This window comes from Chinchilla lanigera, unplaced genomic scaffold, assembly GCF_000276665.1.
Source record: "Chinchilla lanigera isolate Chin_1 unplaced genomic scaffold, ChiLan1.0 scaffold00122, whole genome shotgun sequence".
Classification (NCBI taxonomy): Eukaryota; Metazoa; Chordata; class Mammalia; order Rodentia; family Chinchillidae; genus Chinchilla; species Chinchilla lanigera.
In genome coordinates this window covers 2,058,505-2,076,609 of record NW_004955523.1, presented here as the reverse complement: position 1 = coordinate 2,076,609, position 18,105 = coordinate 2,058,505, and the positions used below count along the sequence as shown (strand labels likewise).

At 47.0% G+C, this 18,105-nt stretch overlaps 1 protein-coding gene across 3 annotated transcripts in view; it reads right to left on the bottom strand.

Moving 5' to 3' along the window:
* Positions 1-572: 572 nt before the first annotated feature.
* The window catches only part of Numb (numb homolog (Drosophila)), a 50,386-nt gene continuing 32,853 nt past the window's right edge, over positions 573-18,105 (bottom strand). For 2 of the 3 annotated variants that reach the window (XM_005409425.2, XM_013507159.1), the window contains 6 exons: positions 14,290-14,430; positions 10,398-10,602; positions 7,700-7,990; positions 5,930-6,079; positions 3,300-3,446; positions 573-2,507 (listed from right to left, as the gene is read on the bottom strand). In XM_005409425.2, the coding sequence (XP_005409482.1) occupies positions 1,807-2,507; positions 3,300-3,446; positions 5,930-6,079; positions 7,700-7,990; positions 10,398-10,602; positions 14,290-14,430 (1,635 nt within the window). In that variant the 3' untranslated portion in view covers positions 573-1,806. The remainder of the gene's footprint in view (positions 2,508-3,299; positions 3,447-5,929; positions 6,080-7,699; positions 7,991-10,397; positions 10,603-14,289; positions 14,431-18,105) is intronic. The other variant, XM_013507160.1, reaches the window with a different exon arrangement.

Here is an 18,105-nt window from a genome sequence, read left to right as displayed (position 1 = left end):
GCGGCCAACGACACCCCTGCGCGCCTCCCGCGGGGCCGCCGCGGTTGGACCCGGCAGCCGGCGCTTCTCGGACGAGCCGCGGAGCAGGAGGGCGACGGTGGTTCACGCTAGACCAGCGAGCTCAGCCCGCCTCCGTCCTGGGCGCAGAACCACGTCCCCTCGCCTCACACCCACAAGCTCCGACCCGGTCCTCTCAAGTACAGGCTGCGCCTTAGGAGCTTCTGCGTTTTCCTTTTGTGCACTCTAAAGCACTTGTTCCGTTGCTAAGCTACGCTCCCATCCCGGGTGTCAGGACTTCAAAGTTGAAGTGATTCTAAGACAGCCCAGCGGAGGGGACAGCGCCAGACGACCCCCAGATCCCCGGGGGCAAGATGCCGCCAGCTCCTAGTGCTGAGGTCCCTGCTGCCCAGCGCCACACTTGAGCAGCAGGCATTGTCTTTAGGCTTCGGCGGAATTTTAAGGATGTAACAGTCATGAAGATTCTCTAGCCACTAAAGTAGCAGTTTGTCATAGCAACAGAGAAGGAGTAAGACTTTAAACTCACAAGAGGAAAGAACAGCCCTTCACGGACGAAAGCTTCTACCATGAACGTTTATTTTTGTTAAAGCAGATTATAAATTCTCATCAGTACAAATATATATATATAACTTACATTTGATTGTAAGGCCAACGTTCAAAAGTAAAAATGAGACGGGGTCTCACGTCACCCGAGGTCGACGGGACAGGCTCACCGAGGGGGCGGCGGGCGGGGCGCACAAAGCTGACAACCGGACCCTCGTCCCCACAGACTGTGGGACAAAGTTTAAAGGACAAGAGCCAGTTACAGAGCGACACGGTAACCCGGGTTCCCTTCTGTGCAGATTCACTGTCATCTTAGTGTTAAAGGGTTAAAAGGAAATTCCAATGATACATAAACGATAATACATAGTCTCTACAGAGCACAGATTGATTCCAGTACAGTGGCATTAGAATTTCATCAAAGGTTTAAAACCAGGACAATACTGCTTTCATTTTTTAATTTAAAACTACAACCTAGTGACGGTCAGAAGCATGATTGTTGGTGCAACGCGCTACTCACGACGACAGCAGACAAGCTCGGGACCGCGCCTGCAACGCCCACCCCTCTCCACTCAGTAGGCATCGGGGATCAATCTTACGTACAGTTTCTTACAAATAACCCCTTTTGGCAAGATTACTTACAACTTTTTAATATTGAGAACTATTTAAAATATTCTAGATGCATAAAAATAAAGATTTTGGCTTTTGATATATATATTTATTCTGTTACTCAAAATGGAAGCTCGCCTTTCACACCCCGGAAATAGCCCGACTGGGCAGCTGCTTCTGCGCCTGCCAGGCACGCCGCCTGCCCCTCCTCCCAGCCCGAGCTCAAAGCGCTCTCTCCGGCGGGTGTGAAGGCCGGTACCGGGCGGAGCCAGGCGAACGGCCTCAAAAATAAAGGGAGTTTTGCTTCCGGGTGTGTTTTATATTCCAGTAAATGTGCTTTGAATAGATTCCTGTTCAGATACTTCTGCCTCGCTGTGGCCAGAGATTTGCGTGAGGGCGAGGGAGGAAGGGGAAGGTGGGCAAGGCGGCCTGACTCCGGAGCCTAGCTGTGAGACGCTGTCGGCCAGCAGCGGCGTGCCCCGCAGCCTTCTCCAGCCAGCCCTTCCTGCACGCTGTGCCTGGACCTGTTCCTTGGGACCTTGGGGATTAGTGAAAAGTGTACTGAGCGGGAAGACAGGCCCCCTTTGACCTCCACCCCCTGCCTAAGCACAGACAAGACACACAGGCTATAGAGATTGCTTAAAGTTCGATTTCAAACGTCTTCTGTAAGTCCCTGGAGAAAGGGTTGGTAGGGGAGGGGTTAGTGCGCTGCTTGGCCTTACTTTCTAATGCAGCCCACTGGGCTTCGAAAGGATCCACCGGGCCGGCGCCCGCGGGAAGCTCGGCGTGCTTGTCTCCTGAGGCCACCCTGCCGTCGGCCACACCGTTGAACGCTGCAGAACCGTTGAGGTGCTGGGCAGGAGGCTTAAAGAAGGGACTGGCAGTAGCACTGCTTGTGTCGTACTGAGGGAACGTCTGCTGCTTGACCAGGCTGGGTGACTGCTGGGGGTGAGAGACCTGAGAATGGCCTGCAGTGCCAAACACGTTGGCTACCATCTGGGAGGGGGTGATGCCCACCACAGGCACGCTGGGGGCTGCGTAGGGCATCCCGTTGGCCACAGGGTAGGACTGGGCAGGGACGAAGGCAGGCTGCAGGGGCGGGACCACACCCACTGGCACAGGCTGCGAGGGGAGGAACGCACTCCCTTGGAAAAGCGGCGCTGGCTGGGAGACGGCCGCAGGGGGAGGCGGCTGCAGGGCTGGCTGCAGCGGGGCAGCGGGGGCCGGCGGCTGCTGGGCCCGGACGCTCTTGGACACTTCTTCTAGCCAGCGGTCAGCCTCCGAGGGAGTGCGTCTGTGGCCAGCCTGGAGCTCCGGAGAGGGTGGGCCCCGCTCAGTGCCTGGAACCAGCAAGACGAGAGAGGAGTCAGGGCCTTCTCCCCGGCCTTCGTTCTCTGCGTGACCCCAACAAGGACCTCCCCTCGGAACAAGGAGGAAGCCCTGAAGGGTGTTCTGCGGCTTTGGTAGGTGAGAGCAAAGCATCGTACGACCAGCTGAGACTTTGTGAGGACCACGAGACCCCGTCAGACCACGCTGCTGTCTCAGCCATGCTGAGGAGCATTGACCAAGGCAGCTGGCTGGTGTGAGAAGCGCCTCCTTGTTCCCACAGCTCATCCACGGGATAGGAACGAGCCTGCGCATGCTCCACAGTGCTCAAGGGTTCATCTTCAGTCTAACACGGCAAAAACAGCACAGCCAGTGACATGGCCGTACCTTGCTGGCCCCTTGTCTGGTTTCTAGACATATGCTATGCCTTTCTGATGAACCGTTATTACTATTTCAGAATGCTTTTGTCTTACAGAAAAACTAGTAAGTACAGAAAAGCAGCGTCTTGGAGGCAAGGTTCCCTCTTCCTACAGGCGTGAGTTCCCACTGCCGAACTCAGGGATGGGTTCCCTGCGGGCCGGGCTCGGGAATCTCTCATAAAAAGCTCCATGGGTGGCTCATTTCTATAGTTCTAAGAACTACCAATCTAATATTTGTTGTTCCCCTCCTTGACCATCCCGGCTAGGAGGGAACGTATTTTTCCTAAGAAGGATTCTTCTCTAGTTCCCACTTGGGAGGCTGGCTGTTTTTAGAACCAGGGTCACTTATCTGATCCCAGAGTCCCTCACCATCTGTGGCCACCTTACCCGGATGTGCGGCTGCAATTTCCTTGTTAGCAGCATCAGGGGCATGGGCCCAAGGGTTGGTTTCACGCACAGGCATTGCTACAGGTGCTAGAGCAGTGTGGGCTGGCTTAGCAGCAAGCACATGGAAGGCTGAGTCAGTGCCATTAGCTACAATGGGAGCAGACAACATCAGTGGAGTTAATTCATGCAGGGTGCACGAGCACCTCACGGAGCTGGGTTGGTCAGGCCACGTGCAACGCTGGAGCAAGTGGTGAGACAGAGAAGCCGACGGTGGACAACCATGCTACCTGGCAACGGGCACACAGAACTTGGGCAAAGAAGGAATCAGAGGTGATAACTGCAGTGATTGTAGTGATGAAGTCAAATGAGTGTTTTGGGAAAATTCGTGCATAGGAAGACGGGAAATGAAGCCTACAAAAATTTTCAAATTAAGTTGAACAGAACTGCTTTTATAAGCAGCAAAACAATCTAACTATTCCCGATATAACTTAGCCTCTGGCTTAATGAAGTCGATAAGGCATTTCTTTCTTCTATACTCTTCCAAAAGTCAAATTAAGCAATAATAATAATGGCTAAAAATGTATTTCCTTATGTGCTGGGCACCAGGCTGACAGGATTTTATGTGCATCACCTCGTTTAATTCCTCAAAAACCCTGTAAGGCTGGCATAGTAAGGCCACTGGGAGATGTTCTCAGACATTCTGCAGACAACTGAAATCTTATATAGAATCAAACCCTGTATAGACTATGTTTTTTCCCATGCACACCTTCAATAGTATAATTTATAAATTAGGCACACTGAAATTAATAATAGTAAAAAATAGAATAAAAATAATATACTACAGTACAAATTATTTAAATGTATGGATTATTTGTTTCCGGAGTTTCCTATTTAACATTTGGAGATGGCAGTGGACTATGAGTAATTGACACCCAGGAAAGTGAAACCATGAATAAGGGCAAACCACTACGTTATGCATTTCCATATAAAAGATGAGAACTCAAACTTGATACATTTTCACTTGCTCAATAAACTTACAATCTTTTTTTGAAATTTTTTTCCACTTGTAACGTTCACAACAACTCACAGTGCCTACTATCCTTCCACATCTCTATTAAATCCTCCTAACCCTGTTCCCTTTACTCCAGAAATCTGTATCGGTCTCTACTGTTTATCCTTCTATCATACTTACTATGGTGCAGACAAGCATCTCCTCCTGCTTCATGCTATAAAAACTCCCCGTTTAGGACTGGGCACCCACGTTTATGGTGCTGGTAACACTAACCCAGGTCCTGTCTAAAAATGATCTGGCTATAGACTGGGATCCCCTTTTAAAGGCAGCAAAAGCACTATGTTCTAGTCCATTTCCTGCACCCAGTGTCCTATAAACAGGCATGGTCAGCAGAACATAACGCATACTACATTCAGAAAGATCTGAGTTTAAATTCTGGCTGTATGATTTGGGCATTTACTTAACCTCTCGGAGCTTTTTTAAAAACTGGTAATGTTACCCCGAAGGGTTATTATGGGATCACACTAGATACTGCATGAGGACTCAACATCAGTGCAGCAAGCACTGTGTTAAGTGCTTAATATAGCGCGCCTATTCCTATTCTCACCAGTGTAACCAACACTTGTCACCCGCGATGACAAAGCTGTTTGGTGACCTGAAAAGCACGCAAAGGCGTGCAGCGGGGAGAAGAGAAGGAGGAGAGAGCAGAAGAGGCAGGCCCGGACTCCGCTGGAGTCCAAGTGCACAGCAGCCTCCTCCAGTAGGAGCGGGTTCTGTCTCCAGGGCACAACTTTCTCTAGCTCTTTTTTAAAGAAGAATCAAGAAAGGGCAAGTACAGGAACTCAAACTAGGAGTCTTCAATTTACATGGTCAACCTGAGTCAATGCCAACTGTTCATTCAACATCTCCGAAAAAATAATTTGCAGTAAGTCTTCAATTGCAAAAGCAAATTTTAGGACATTGTGATAGAAGGAGACCTAGAAAGCCAAAAGGAGTGCCTTTTCTTCATGAACCCCTGAGACAGGACAGGGACTAAGTGCGTCCGGGCTTCCCAGCCTGGGTACTGCGGGTATTTGGGGCCTGGTAATTCTCCACTGTGGATTCTGTCCTGTGCCCGGAAGGACTTGGCAGTACCCCTGGTCTCTATCAAGTTGCCAGCGCAGCACCCCTCCCCCAACTTGCGGAGCCCCAAAATGTCTCCACACCACGGACGCCAAACTTTCCCTGAGGGGGCAGAACTGCACCTGGCTGAGAACCACTGCGTTAAATAAAGCATAAAGCTAGAATCAATCTGGATGACTGCTGCTCCCGGAAAACTGGCTGGACACTCTGACCCTTCACTGTCAAGTGGCAAATGAAGCAGTGCGCTGGGGTTACAGAAACTCCTAAGAAGGGACGAACGACAGCACAGGCATGCAAAATGATGGGTGCCGACGGCTCAGGGAACAGGAAGGGAAACAAAGCGGAAGGGCCTGCTGCACAGGGAGGGGAGTGGCTCCGAGACACCGGCAACGGCTGACCAGCTCTTGGGAAGCGGAGGGTGCTGACTGGCAGCCAGGGCCCGGGGAGCACGAGCACTGCTTTCCAGAGAACGGCACAGCAGGCCTGGGGCACCGACCTGGGAAGGCAGGAGACTGCGGTGCCACCGCCGTCACGGGCTTGGTCATCGGGGCGGAGGAGAAGGGGTCCTCGGCGGGCGTGCTGAAGGCACTGGTGATCTGCGAGCACAGGGAGCTGATGCTTTCTGCTTCTCCTTCCACCTCCGGCACTGCAAGGCAAGCAGGGAAGCGTTCCAGACCGAGACACGGAGCAACCCTGAACCTTGACAGGGGCGCGGGGCACTTTAGCTGAATCTCCTTCTGTGGAAGGAAAAGGCTCAGCTGCCTGGTGGGGCTATGGAAACAGTTGCCAAAAATTTACTGACCACCTCTCACTGGCTTTTCTGACGGAAAAGCATAAAATGTCAGAAATGCGGGTACTGAGATACATCTCTCCTTCCCTGTACATCTCCACATTTCTTTATGTCCTTTTCTCGTGACACTGTTAGGAGTCTGGTGTCCTCTCTCTCTTTGTACCAAGATATCCAACCAGCTGGGTCTCCTCAGAAGACGCTGCAACCTATTTTCCTTTCGACCAGTTCCCACGGCTGTGGTCTGGATTAAGTTCTGGAGCCATTCGGTAATCCAGGAGAACGGGGTAAAGCCCAGGCCACCAGTGGGTGCGAAGCGCTTTTCCCTGTGATAAACTCACAATGTCATCACTCGTCTTTCTGCACAGTCTCTAGTGCCAAGTGTGTTAACCGTGATGAAAAGAAAAAGTGAACCTGTGCACAGGACCCTAGAGACTGTTCTCAGTGCTGCTCCAGGCACCTCGGTAAGGCCGAGGACACTGACTGCGTGTGGGAGCTCGTCTGTGGGGACAGCGTAGCTCTTATTCTCTCGCGTTTCCCCAGAAGAGGAAACGAAGTGCCTGAAACATCTGGGGTTTAGTTTTTAAAGGCACTGAATGCTGAAAAGGCTCTCAGGGATTATCTGCTCCAACTGTTTTTTTTTTTTTTTTTTTGGTTTTTCTCCGGTACCGGGAACCAAACTCACGACCTTGCGCTTGCCAGGCAGGCGCTTTTGCCGCTGAGCTAAATCCCCAGCCCCTTGGTCCAACTGTTCTTTAAGCCTCGTTTCATCTGTCAAAAGAACTTCACTCTCTGTACCTCTGTATCAGCATCAGTGGGAGTGCCAGTGAGACAGGGCATCTCATAATCCACTACAGCAGTACCGTGACACGTTTCAGAGGGAAGTAAAATAGGGCTCAACAAGGTCCCGGCCAGATCTGCCCCTTCACTCCCGGACCCCACGAGGACAGAGGCAGAGGCTGGCTCGGCTCAGCGGAGGCCGCGCCAAGGCCTGCGCGGCAGTTCCCAAAGGCAGGGAACGCACACGAACAAGGCGCTGCCTCTGAGAACAGCCGGTCTAGACTTACACACGAGGCCCACTTAGGGTCTCCTCCCTGTGGAGCCGACCAGCCACAAGAACAGTGAACACTGCTCCGCTGCTTCGGGCACGCCTGCTGCTAGCGCTACTCGACTGTACGTGTTCCTAAACAGACTGGCCGAGAGGTGCGTTTACATCAGGAAAAACCACAAACCCATGGCTCGGACTAGAAATTCCATCCATCTGTTGAAGAGAAATGAGTGACCTGTGTCCCCGTCCTGCGGGGATTCATGTCCCCACAGACTTCTGTTCGCTCGCATGAGAAATGACACAAGATATAACCACCACCAGGCGTCAGAGGGAGGAGCGGCTGGCTCCCGGGCTCCCGGACCAGCACAAGCCAGGGCACCGCTTCTGTGCCAGAGCCTCGGGCGACGAGGCGGGGCGTGCCAGCACGTTACCTGTGTTTTTAATGGGGAAGTCAGTCTTCCTCTGCATCGTGGAAGGCAGCTCGTTGATGCGTAGGGACAGCTGCCGTTTGAAGGGTGACATCTTCTGGCTGAGAGCAGGAAATCCTCGGAAAGAGCCCTGGCGAGCGAGCTGCTCGATGGGCGCGTGGCGGCGTGGAATGGCGTGAGGGTTGTTCATCTCCGAAGAGGCGGTGGTGTCCGCAGCGGGCGAAGCAGGAGAGGACGGGGACAGGGTGGTGTTGCCGGGGGCCACCGGCGCGCCAGCAACTGTCTTATCTGTCTCTGCTCAAGAGAATCAAGAGCAAGAGAGCCTTAGCAATGACCTTGAAATATTCTGAATTTACAGAGCTGAAGACCTCAAAGGACACTTTGTCCTCCTCATCTCCTTCCCAAGGTGTCTTCAGATGTGTTACAAGCCGTACAAGTCACAGAGCATATTTACAAAACTCAAATGGATTCTTTATTCTCACATAGTTATTTATAAATTAAGACTCAACAAGATTTTGAAAACCCAGCTCCAAAGAACTCCTCACGTGAGGCCCTTTAAAGAGCGACGGTTCACGGCTGGCTGTGTGCGGGGGGGGGGGGGGGACCCAGGAGCGCTGCAGGTCCCGGAGAACTCGCTTTTTTTTTGCATGGGGGGGGGGGGGGGGGGGGGGGGGGGTGACTTTGAGGGGGCACAGTCAGAAAGGTCTATGTTTTTCTTAAGTGCCAAAAATCTTTAAATCACATACACTTGTGGCTCACGTGAATACAAGGATGCACAAGGAAAATCTTAAACTGGATTAAACCTAAATAAATGACTGCTTCCGGAGAGTACCAGTTGAGTCCCACTCCTGTGTGAGTTGTGTGTTGTGTGTATGTGTGCATGACACTGACTCAGGGTCTTTGCTTTGAGCAATACCCCCAGCCCTGCCCAAGACAGGATCTTGCTAAGGCACTAAGCTGCCCAAGTTGGGTCTGAACTTGTGATCCTCCTGCCTCAGCCCCCGACGGTGCCAAGACTGTAAGCGTGCGCCACCAAGCCCAGCTTTGAGTGCCACTGCGATTGTGGCAAATCTACCCTGACCTCCCCGATCCTTTGCAGATCTCTGCCAGATGCTGTGCACAACAGTATCCTTTGGTGATATCAAAAATTATGCTTTCAGAGGTGGGGATGTAGCTCGGTGGGACACTAATGCCTGGCATGGCTGAGGGCCTGGGTTTGATCCCTAGCACCACACAATGCAATCTCAGTAAACATTACTACAGCACCCTAAATAATAGCTATTCAGGAAATTTTCTAGTAAAGCTAGCATGACTTGCTCTGAGAGGGGGTCTCACTATGTTGTTGGTCTCTAACCCCTGGGCTCACGTGACTCTCCTGTCTCAGCCTTCCAAGCAGCTGGGATATACAGGCACACGCTACCATGCCTGGTCAGCATTTTATTCTCTCCTATCCTGGCACAAATGTTTACAAGAAACGAGAAGGAAAGAGTGCACTCAGCCGAGTGCAGTGGAGCGCGACTGTCGCCCGGCTACGCAAGAGGCTGAGGCAAAAGCGTCACTAAGCCCAGGAGCTTGTCTAGCCTGGCAGCACAGTTCCGGCCTGACTGCCACGCCCAACACCGTCAGTAATTTCCAGTGAGCACTGTGTATTTTGGGAGGTCTTAAGAATTACAGCTGAGGGCTGAGGATTTAGCTCAGTGGCACAGCGCCTGCCTGGCAAGCGCAACGTCCTGAGTTCAATTCCCGGTACCGGAAAAACAAACAAACAAACAAAAGAACTACAGCTGCTTGGGTCAGTATTAGTGATGAGGTACACAAATAGTTCAGTATAACTAATAGATATTAATAATTTTGTGAATTTTCTATTATGTTCTTAATATCTATTAGTTATACTGAACTATTTATGTATTTCTAGTTGGCTTCAGCCTAGTTATATACAAGAATACAAGCATTTTCCTCAAGTCATATTAGTTTTAAAATGTACAAGCTGGGCGTGGTGGTGCACTCCTATAATCCCAGCACTCAGGAGGTGGAGCTAGGAGGATCGCTGCCAGTTCGAGGCCAGCCTGGGCTACAAAGTGAGCTCAGGGCCAGCCTGAGCTGCATAGCGAGACCCTGTCTCAAAATGACAAAAAATCAAAAAATCTTAACAAACCACTACTGGAAGCAAACATCAAGAGTATTTAAAATAAAATAAATAAAAATGTACCCAACCAGCTGGGCATGGTGGCAGATGCCTATAATTTCAGCACTTAGGAAGCTGAGGCAGAAAGACTGCTGTGAGTTTAAGGCCACCCTGGACTACATAGCAAGACCATGTCTCAATAAACTAAAAAAAAAAAAGGCACCCAACCCAACTTCACAGACTAAATCACTTCAACGTTTGTACAGGTATTTCTGCTACAATGCCACTAACGCAGTCATCTAAAAAGGGCACTCCTGTGAGATTTTCAGCTGCGTTATTAAGGTTTTCACATATTGCTAAGGGATCTCTCTTTTTACGAGGCAGAAGGGGAGATGCTGGAGATAGAAGGCAGAGCCTCTCATCTGCTAAGCTAGTACTCCATGACTGAGCTACACTCACAGGCCCAAGGAGGCTCTCTGATTACGAGAAAACTTGTGTCCCTGACAGCTTTAAAATATTAACCTGTTGGGGAAAACTGCACTACATAAACACACAGTGCAGTAGAACACATTGTACCTTTCTTGGCATCTTGCATTTGTTTCATAATCTCCTCTCTCTCTGCTTGTTCTGTGGCAGTTGTGACACGGAAGGATCCTTCTCTTGTGAAAGTCGTCCGGCTGGCATCAAAAGTAGCAGTCACCCCACACTCCTTCTCCCGCTTCTGCTTACGCTCCAGACAGGCTGCGAAGGCACAGCCAACTGCATGGCTCAGCCTTTCACCCTGCAGAAAGCAAAGGTTTCCAAAGCTGTTCAAGAGTCTCAATACTAACAGTTACATATACTCTTACACCTATTTTGACGTAAGACCAAATATTGCAAACTCTAGCTTAAAACTAAGTTTTAATATCTTACCATGCTCAATTTAGACAAGTAACGTTAGAAAGTACTTAGGAGACTTCTCCTGTGTCACCCGCTACCGTCCTTAGGTAAAGCGATCGCCAGCACCTGTGCCCTGCGCGCAGCCGCAGGGAGGCCCTTGCTGCTGCGGCTCCACTTGTCTCTTCAGCTCTGGCCACCAGCTTAGGACACCCTGCTCAAAGTTCTAAGCCTTTATGCATAAAACTGCAGCTATCCGCAGGCAGAGTTCCAATATTTACCAACATTTACCAGGTATTTCTAAGAAACCATGCAGAGGCAGGGCAAATTTTAGTCATTTAAATACATTCTCAAAGTCTAGGGGAGAAAACAACAACTAACAATTACAACTCCTGGTCTGAAAGACTCAAAGGAAAGCTTAGCTTGCCGTCTCACTCCTCCGAGCGCTTCGCACCCCTGCGCCAAGCAACCTTCCCATTCAAGGCCGCCGTGCTTTTAGACTTTCCTTCGTCTTCTTCCAGCTCTCTCGCACCCCCAGCTCTGCCTCCCAACCACATACAGGTGAAAGAGAAAACATGTTTTCACCTACACTCTCCACTTACAAACTAAACAGCTAAACTGATCTGCTTTGTGTGGGAAGAGCCAGGAGCTTATATAAACACTGCTCTATAGATATATTCACTACCTAATTTAATAAACCCAATGGGCTATTTTTACCAGGGTTATCTGTATTTTAAATCATACTCCTAACTGCAGAACAAAAAAGAGATGGCATAGTAACTGTCAGCACTATTTGTAATGAAAAGAGATATTTGGGACAGGGAGGCTTTCATGGTATTTATTACCTTTCCAAATCAAACCCATGCTGGCAGCTGCTTCTATGCGTATCTGTGAACAAGTCATTTCACTGGATTCGTACACGCCAGTATCGGAATCAGAAGGAAATGTTTAACATGCTTTTTGCCCTAAGACTTTATATGACTAAACCTTTTGACTGCTTAAACACTGTTAGGCTTATTCTGTGAATTCACGTGATGTTTTAATTCCTAGTAGGATAAATATAAAGCTAGTGTTGAGTCCATTTGCATTTTATCAGAGCTCTATTATAAGGAAAGAGCTTTAGGCCAAGAAGTTTTATTATTTCTCCTAGGCTGAGGAAGTTCTTTTTTTTCTATGACTTGGATGTTTTATCATAAATATGGTCCTTAAGAGACTCAATACTTTTTGTTGTTGTTTTTTGAGACAGGGTCTTGTTATATATTTTTCTCTATATTTATTTCACATATCTATCTCAGGCCGGGCTTGGACTTACTATGTAGCCTCGGGTGGCCTCAAACTTGCAATCCTGCTGTCTCAACCTCTCAAGAGTTGGGGTTACAGGCATGTACTACCATGTCTGCTAAGACAACACTTTTACCATCAACAGTCCTGTTAATGATTTTATCTGTTCAAATACAAGTAAACACAAGTTTTAAGTTTTTTTTTTACTTTTCAACTGCAAACAATGACATAATAGCCATAGCTCAGTGAAAAAGGCAGATATTACCTATAAATAATCAATCAATTATGAGATTTTCATTTTCCCTGAAAACCAGTAATCACAGCAACAATAGCAATAACAGGAATGATTTACTGAGCTTTACTGTGTGCCCACGGGGCAACACTGTTCTTTATCTTTTTACGTGGCAGCACTGGGATTGAACCCAGGGCCGTCGCACTGAGCTACTCCCTAGCCCTTGTTTAGTTTTGTTTTGAGTCACGGTCTCACCGTGTAGTTTAAGTTGGCCCTGAGACTATGTAGCCCAGACTGGCTGAAACTCCACAGTGGTCCCCCGTGTCAGCCTCGCAAGTGCTGGGATTACAGATTTACACGACGCCTGGCCCCCAGCTATTTTAAAAAACATTTTGAGACAGGGTCTTGCTCAGTTGCCCAGGATGGTCTCAAACCTGCTATCTTCCTGTCTCAGCCTTCCAGAGTGCTGGGATTATAGGCATTGTACCCTATACCCAGAAATAGATGCAAATTCTTAAACCCCACCCCAGACCTTCTGAATGAAAAATTCTGGGAGTAGGGCCTGGTGATTCTGATACAGTAAAACCACTGGCTTAGAAGATTCAAATAGCCTCTATGGCTACGATTTGACAATAAAATGGTTTTCAATTAATACTGGGGGGGAAAAAAAAACCAAAAAATTTAATACCGGGTAATGCAAGCTCTAGATTTTGTGAGTATGATGATAGCAAAATATACACTTGCTGTGGCTTTCTTACAGTCTGAAATGGGGGAGGTGGCAGAAAGCAGTTCAATTATTGCAACTTATTTTCAAAGCACACCAGCTTTGACTACATTAACTGCAATTTTTGTAAAAGTTACTGGTGAATAGAATCTGTTAAGTGTACTTATAAGCATCTAATTTAATCTTCACAACAGTCATTTTCATCAATAGAAGTGAATACTAAGACTTCGAGACCCCTAACCCACGGCTCTAGTTAGGAGGAACCAGAATCACGAGCGGACCTCAGATCCAACTCACAGTCTCAGACACTGGACATTTCCTTGTAAAAGTCTCATACAGCTGTACAAATACTTTGGTCAATTTCAGAGCATGGCTATACTTCTGTGCCAGGCTCAACTTTGGCCAAAGCTTTACTGAGTGGTAGCTCTCATAGAGGCCTTTTTGTCTGGACTTTTAAAAACCAGAAATTACAGGGCCAGGGCCAGAGCTCAGTGGCACAGCATCTGCCTGGCAAGTGCGAGGTCATGAGTTTGATTCCTGGTACGAAAGAAGAAAAGAAAGAAAAACACCTCAGAAATTACACGCTGCATGTCGTAAGATCATTGTCACCTAACAGACCTGTCTTCCGGTCAGAACTTTGGGTGCCTTTTACACACAAAACTTCTGGCAGGTGACACAGCTCAGAGGTAGAGCACTGGCCTGCCCGGCACGAGGACCTGTGTTTGACCCCCGCAGCACAAAAGGAAAAGGAAATTCTGCCATGCAGCAGTTTCTACCATAGTTCACTCTACTATAATTTAGTATTTCTATCTTTTAATTAATTATAAGTATACTCCAATTCAGTTTTCATTTGTAGTAACCTCTCTACTACTAAATATAGAAGCAGCTTTCAGATGTGTTTCTACCCAGATGTATTAGCAAACAGATACATTTAAAAACCCTGAGAACACTTCTAATAATGAAAAGTTCCAATTAAAGTTTGGCAACAACCGTTACCACAGAAGTTTTCTTTTTCCTCTTAGATTTTTTCTGTTGTGCTGGGGACTGAACCCAGAGCCTCACGCATGCTCCACCACACCCAGCACACCAGGGCAGCTTTACCTTCCTTTAATGACGCTGGACCTCCTCCAATCATTTTACTCTGTGAATTGCAACTCATAGCATGACACCGAGAATTGTAATACTCATGCACCACCAGGAGTGTGAATTACCTCAGTAAAAGGAGCAAAACCTTCAACAAAAGGCACTTTCAGGAGCAGCTTTTACATGATGTACTTGCTGGAAGGGCAGTGGAATCTGTCTGGCTGAGATAACCTGGAGGGAGCTCAGCCGACAACACGCGCTGTTGGACTCACCGTGTCTTTGACAGCCATGAAACAGTGGCAGATCCAGCGCCGAGTGGTGCCGTCACGACATATGTAAGAGAAAGCTCTGTCAAAGTTCCTATCGGGGGCACAGAAAGAAACTTTCTCTATTGTCTGGTCAACTATGAGGTCCTAGGAAATGGGAAACACGAGAGAAGAGAGGACTTGTGAGGTTACTCAGTCTTCTCGGAATATACACAGGATGTTCACGTCATGACACAGACTCTCTAACCGGGTGCAGTGTGGCTAGAGAACGGGTCTTTCGGCACCCAGTAGCCTGAATACTGAGAATCTATTTTAGAAGACAACCATTTACCCAGGTGCCGCCCTCACTTTATCTACATCTTCGAAAATGTATGTTGGTTGATTCTAGTTTCAGATCTTTCATGGTAGATGCCTTGTACAATATGACAATATATGTGATCAATATATTTAATTTGGCTTGTTTACAAAATATAAGCAAAAACACACGATCGTCATGTTTACCTTTGTTACACAAATCTGCACAATAACATACACTGTCCTGCAAACTGTTCTTTTCGACTGATAATATATGCCATCCAGTGAGAAATCATTTTCCGCAGTACTGGAGATTGAACCCAGACTGAACCCACACACTGAGCTGCATCCCCAGCTCCTTTTATTTACTTTAAAAATCTGAGACAAGGCCTCCCTGAGTTGCGGAGGCTGGCCTTGAACTTGCATTTCTCCTGCCTCATCCTTCCTCAGGTATTGTATTTTTCAGGTATATAATTTCCATTTGGTTCTTTTTCAGTTTCTTTTCTGAGATTTTCTAGCTGTTCACTCAATATGAGCACATTTTCCTTTATATCACTCAATATAGTTATAATGCCCACTTTAATAAAAAGTCTTATCTGCTAACTCCAACGTCTAAATTAGGTGTGTCCAAACCGCAGCGGGAGACATGTGGTTCTGGACAGCTGATAATGCGGCCCCACAAGATCAACTTTTTATTACGTGATTTTTAGCAACACTTTTAAATGACTTGATCATGTGCTGCTTGAGTATAGACTCCACAAGTGACCACGGAAAGCTGCATGGGAAAGGAAACAAGGCAGTGCTAGGCTCAACTCCAGCCTGACAAATGTCAAATCAAAACCCACTCACAGAGTTGGGCATGGTGGCACTTGCCTGTAATCCCAGCACTTGGGAGGCTGAGGCAGGAGGATCACTATGAGTTTAAGGCCAGCCTGGACTATATAGTGAGCCTAGACTGTGTCTCAACACAAAACAAAATAAAAAAACACACCCCACATGTATCAGATGTCATGTTCTTCTGTGACTCGGTGAATAAAACAATGGTAACTAGTAACAGTATTTCTACCTACCAGTAATGGTATGTGCCTGTGTCTTGGTTACTTTTCTCTTGTTGCTGGGACAAAATATCTGATGCCCAAAATTAAGGAAGGAAAGGTTTATTTCCCTTATAGTTTGTGGAGGTTTTAGTCCATACTTGGCAGGTTACAAGGCAGAGTGGCACATGGCAGAGGGCAACAGCTCATGGTGGCAGAACACAGCAGAATCAACAAGCACAAAAGCCAGGAAATGGCCACAAGCAGCCTCTTGCTCTCCCTTACATATGCAAACTATCCACCCCAGGGTGGGTGCGGCTCTCACACCCATAATCAATCAAACTCTAAAAGCCTGCCCCATGACTGCATGAGGCTTTGGGGGGACACCCAGACAAAACCATAACAGCCTGTCTGTGAAAACAGGCATTTTTTGTTTTTAAGAAGACATGTCAGTTTTCCTATTTAGTTATTAAATTGGGCTTGTGTTATTTTGTAAAATAATTAAATAGTTTTTTAGCATCTGTGTATGGAAGTACAAAAATGTACCAAATTTTTTTTGCTCATCATCTTGTTATAACTATATATATAATATCACTCATATTAAAAAGTTATTAATTTCAGGGATGTAAAGAATTGAAATCAGACGTTCAACTCAAAGATATATCTGATCATTTGTCTATTATACTTAACTATCGCCCCAGAGAAAAATAGCTTCACAATTATATCTTACTCAAGCCATTGCTTTTTGATAGTCATGTTCCCACTACCTTTCTTACGATATGTAATGTGTACATATGTAATACACATAACAAATATGTACATTTGTGAACTATTTTCAAGGATGTAGCACATTGAAAATAAAATTAGAGGGGCTGGGGATTTAGCTCAGCGGCAAAGCGCCTGCCTGGCAAGCGCAAGGTCGTGAGTTCGGTTCCCGGTACCGGAGAAAAACCAAAACAAAACAAAAAAAAAAGAAAATAAATTAGATCATAAAAACTTCTGACAAGCACCTTGAGAACTAAAAGTTGCAACTACTTCCATAAACCATTTATCTCACAAAGTCGGGCTCAAACACCCCACTAGTTTAGTTGATGTTGCCCTATTTCTTAAATGTTACAATGAAAAACATTGAAGGGAAGTTGGTTATATATATTATTTATATTAGATATTTCACATGCTGCCCAAGATAATTCCTCTTCGCTCAGTGCGGCCCCGGCGGCGCCCGTGCTCTAGACCACCCTGAGGCTGGGTCCCTGCTGTTTTCTGTGAGAAGGAGTCCGCGCTCCTGCTTACTTGTATGCCGAGATTCTGCACTGCATAGCGGACACTGCGCACAGTACATACGGAGTTTCTGAATTCCACTTTTTACTTTAACAGGTAATTTGATCATGTGCTCAGACGGATAACTTCCTTTGGCCGGCAGTTTGAGTCTCAGCGTTTACACTGCTAGCTCGGCGAGCCAGAGCCTGCCACGTGCCTGTGTGTTGCAGGGGTCAGAGGCTCGCTGGGATTATGCACCCTCTTTGGCTCTCTCAGTCAGGATCTCTCTTTCACTTCCTAGTGGCTGTTGTTGCCTCAAACTCTGTCTTCTGGTGCTTTAAGCCAGAAAGACTAAGAATTCTCTGTTGGCCTCGTGGCTACTCTGTGTGGTACAGAGGAGGACTGTTCTCAGGGCAGAAGCTGGAAATGGGAAGTCACTCGGGCTCTTTCCTTCTAAGTGTCTTCTAAGTGTCAGACTTCCCTCCACAATTTACCTGTTGGTGGTATTCTCTAGTGCCGTCAAATAATTGGTTTGTTTTGTTCAGAATTTATAGTTGTTTTCAGGAAAATCAGGCCAATATGAACTTTATTTAACCATTGCTATAAGTGAAACATAGTGAAGATACTTTCTAAAAATTGTTTTTCTTCTTAGTAATACACATTTCATTTTCTATTCAGAACTAAATTAATTTATCCCCTTTTCTAAGAAACTACCCAAGAGTTACCCACCATACTCTTGAACAGGGACACAATTAGAACCAAGGTACACATGAGTGGGGAGATGGGACGGAGTTTCTTGCTTAAAGGTTAGGGACCTCAAAATTTGAGGTCCTCAAATTTTGAGGTCCCTAACCTTGGCAAATTTGTGCAGATCAAGGCATGGTTGTATCACAAACACTGGTCCTAACATTATATGACTCACTGCTTATAGGTAAACACAAAGATGAGACGACGGTGACAATCCACCAATTACAATTCCCTCACTGTGGAAAGAACTGAATTGACAAATAGAAGTAGCCACCAGGGGGCAACAGCACTTCCCACTACAGTACAGTAGCAAGCCAAATACACAGCACTTAAATACACATCATCCAAAGAATACTGAAAACGGTACAAACTCTTAAAAATAAGCTAATAAATTACAGTTTCCAAAAGCAATGAACCATTACTTCTCTCGACCTTAAAAAGTGAAAAACAAAAATGGTAAAAGACTAGGTAGCTATATATATATATA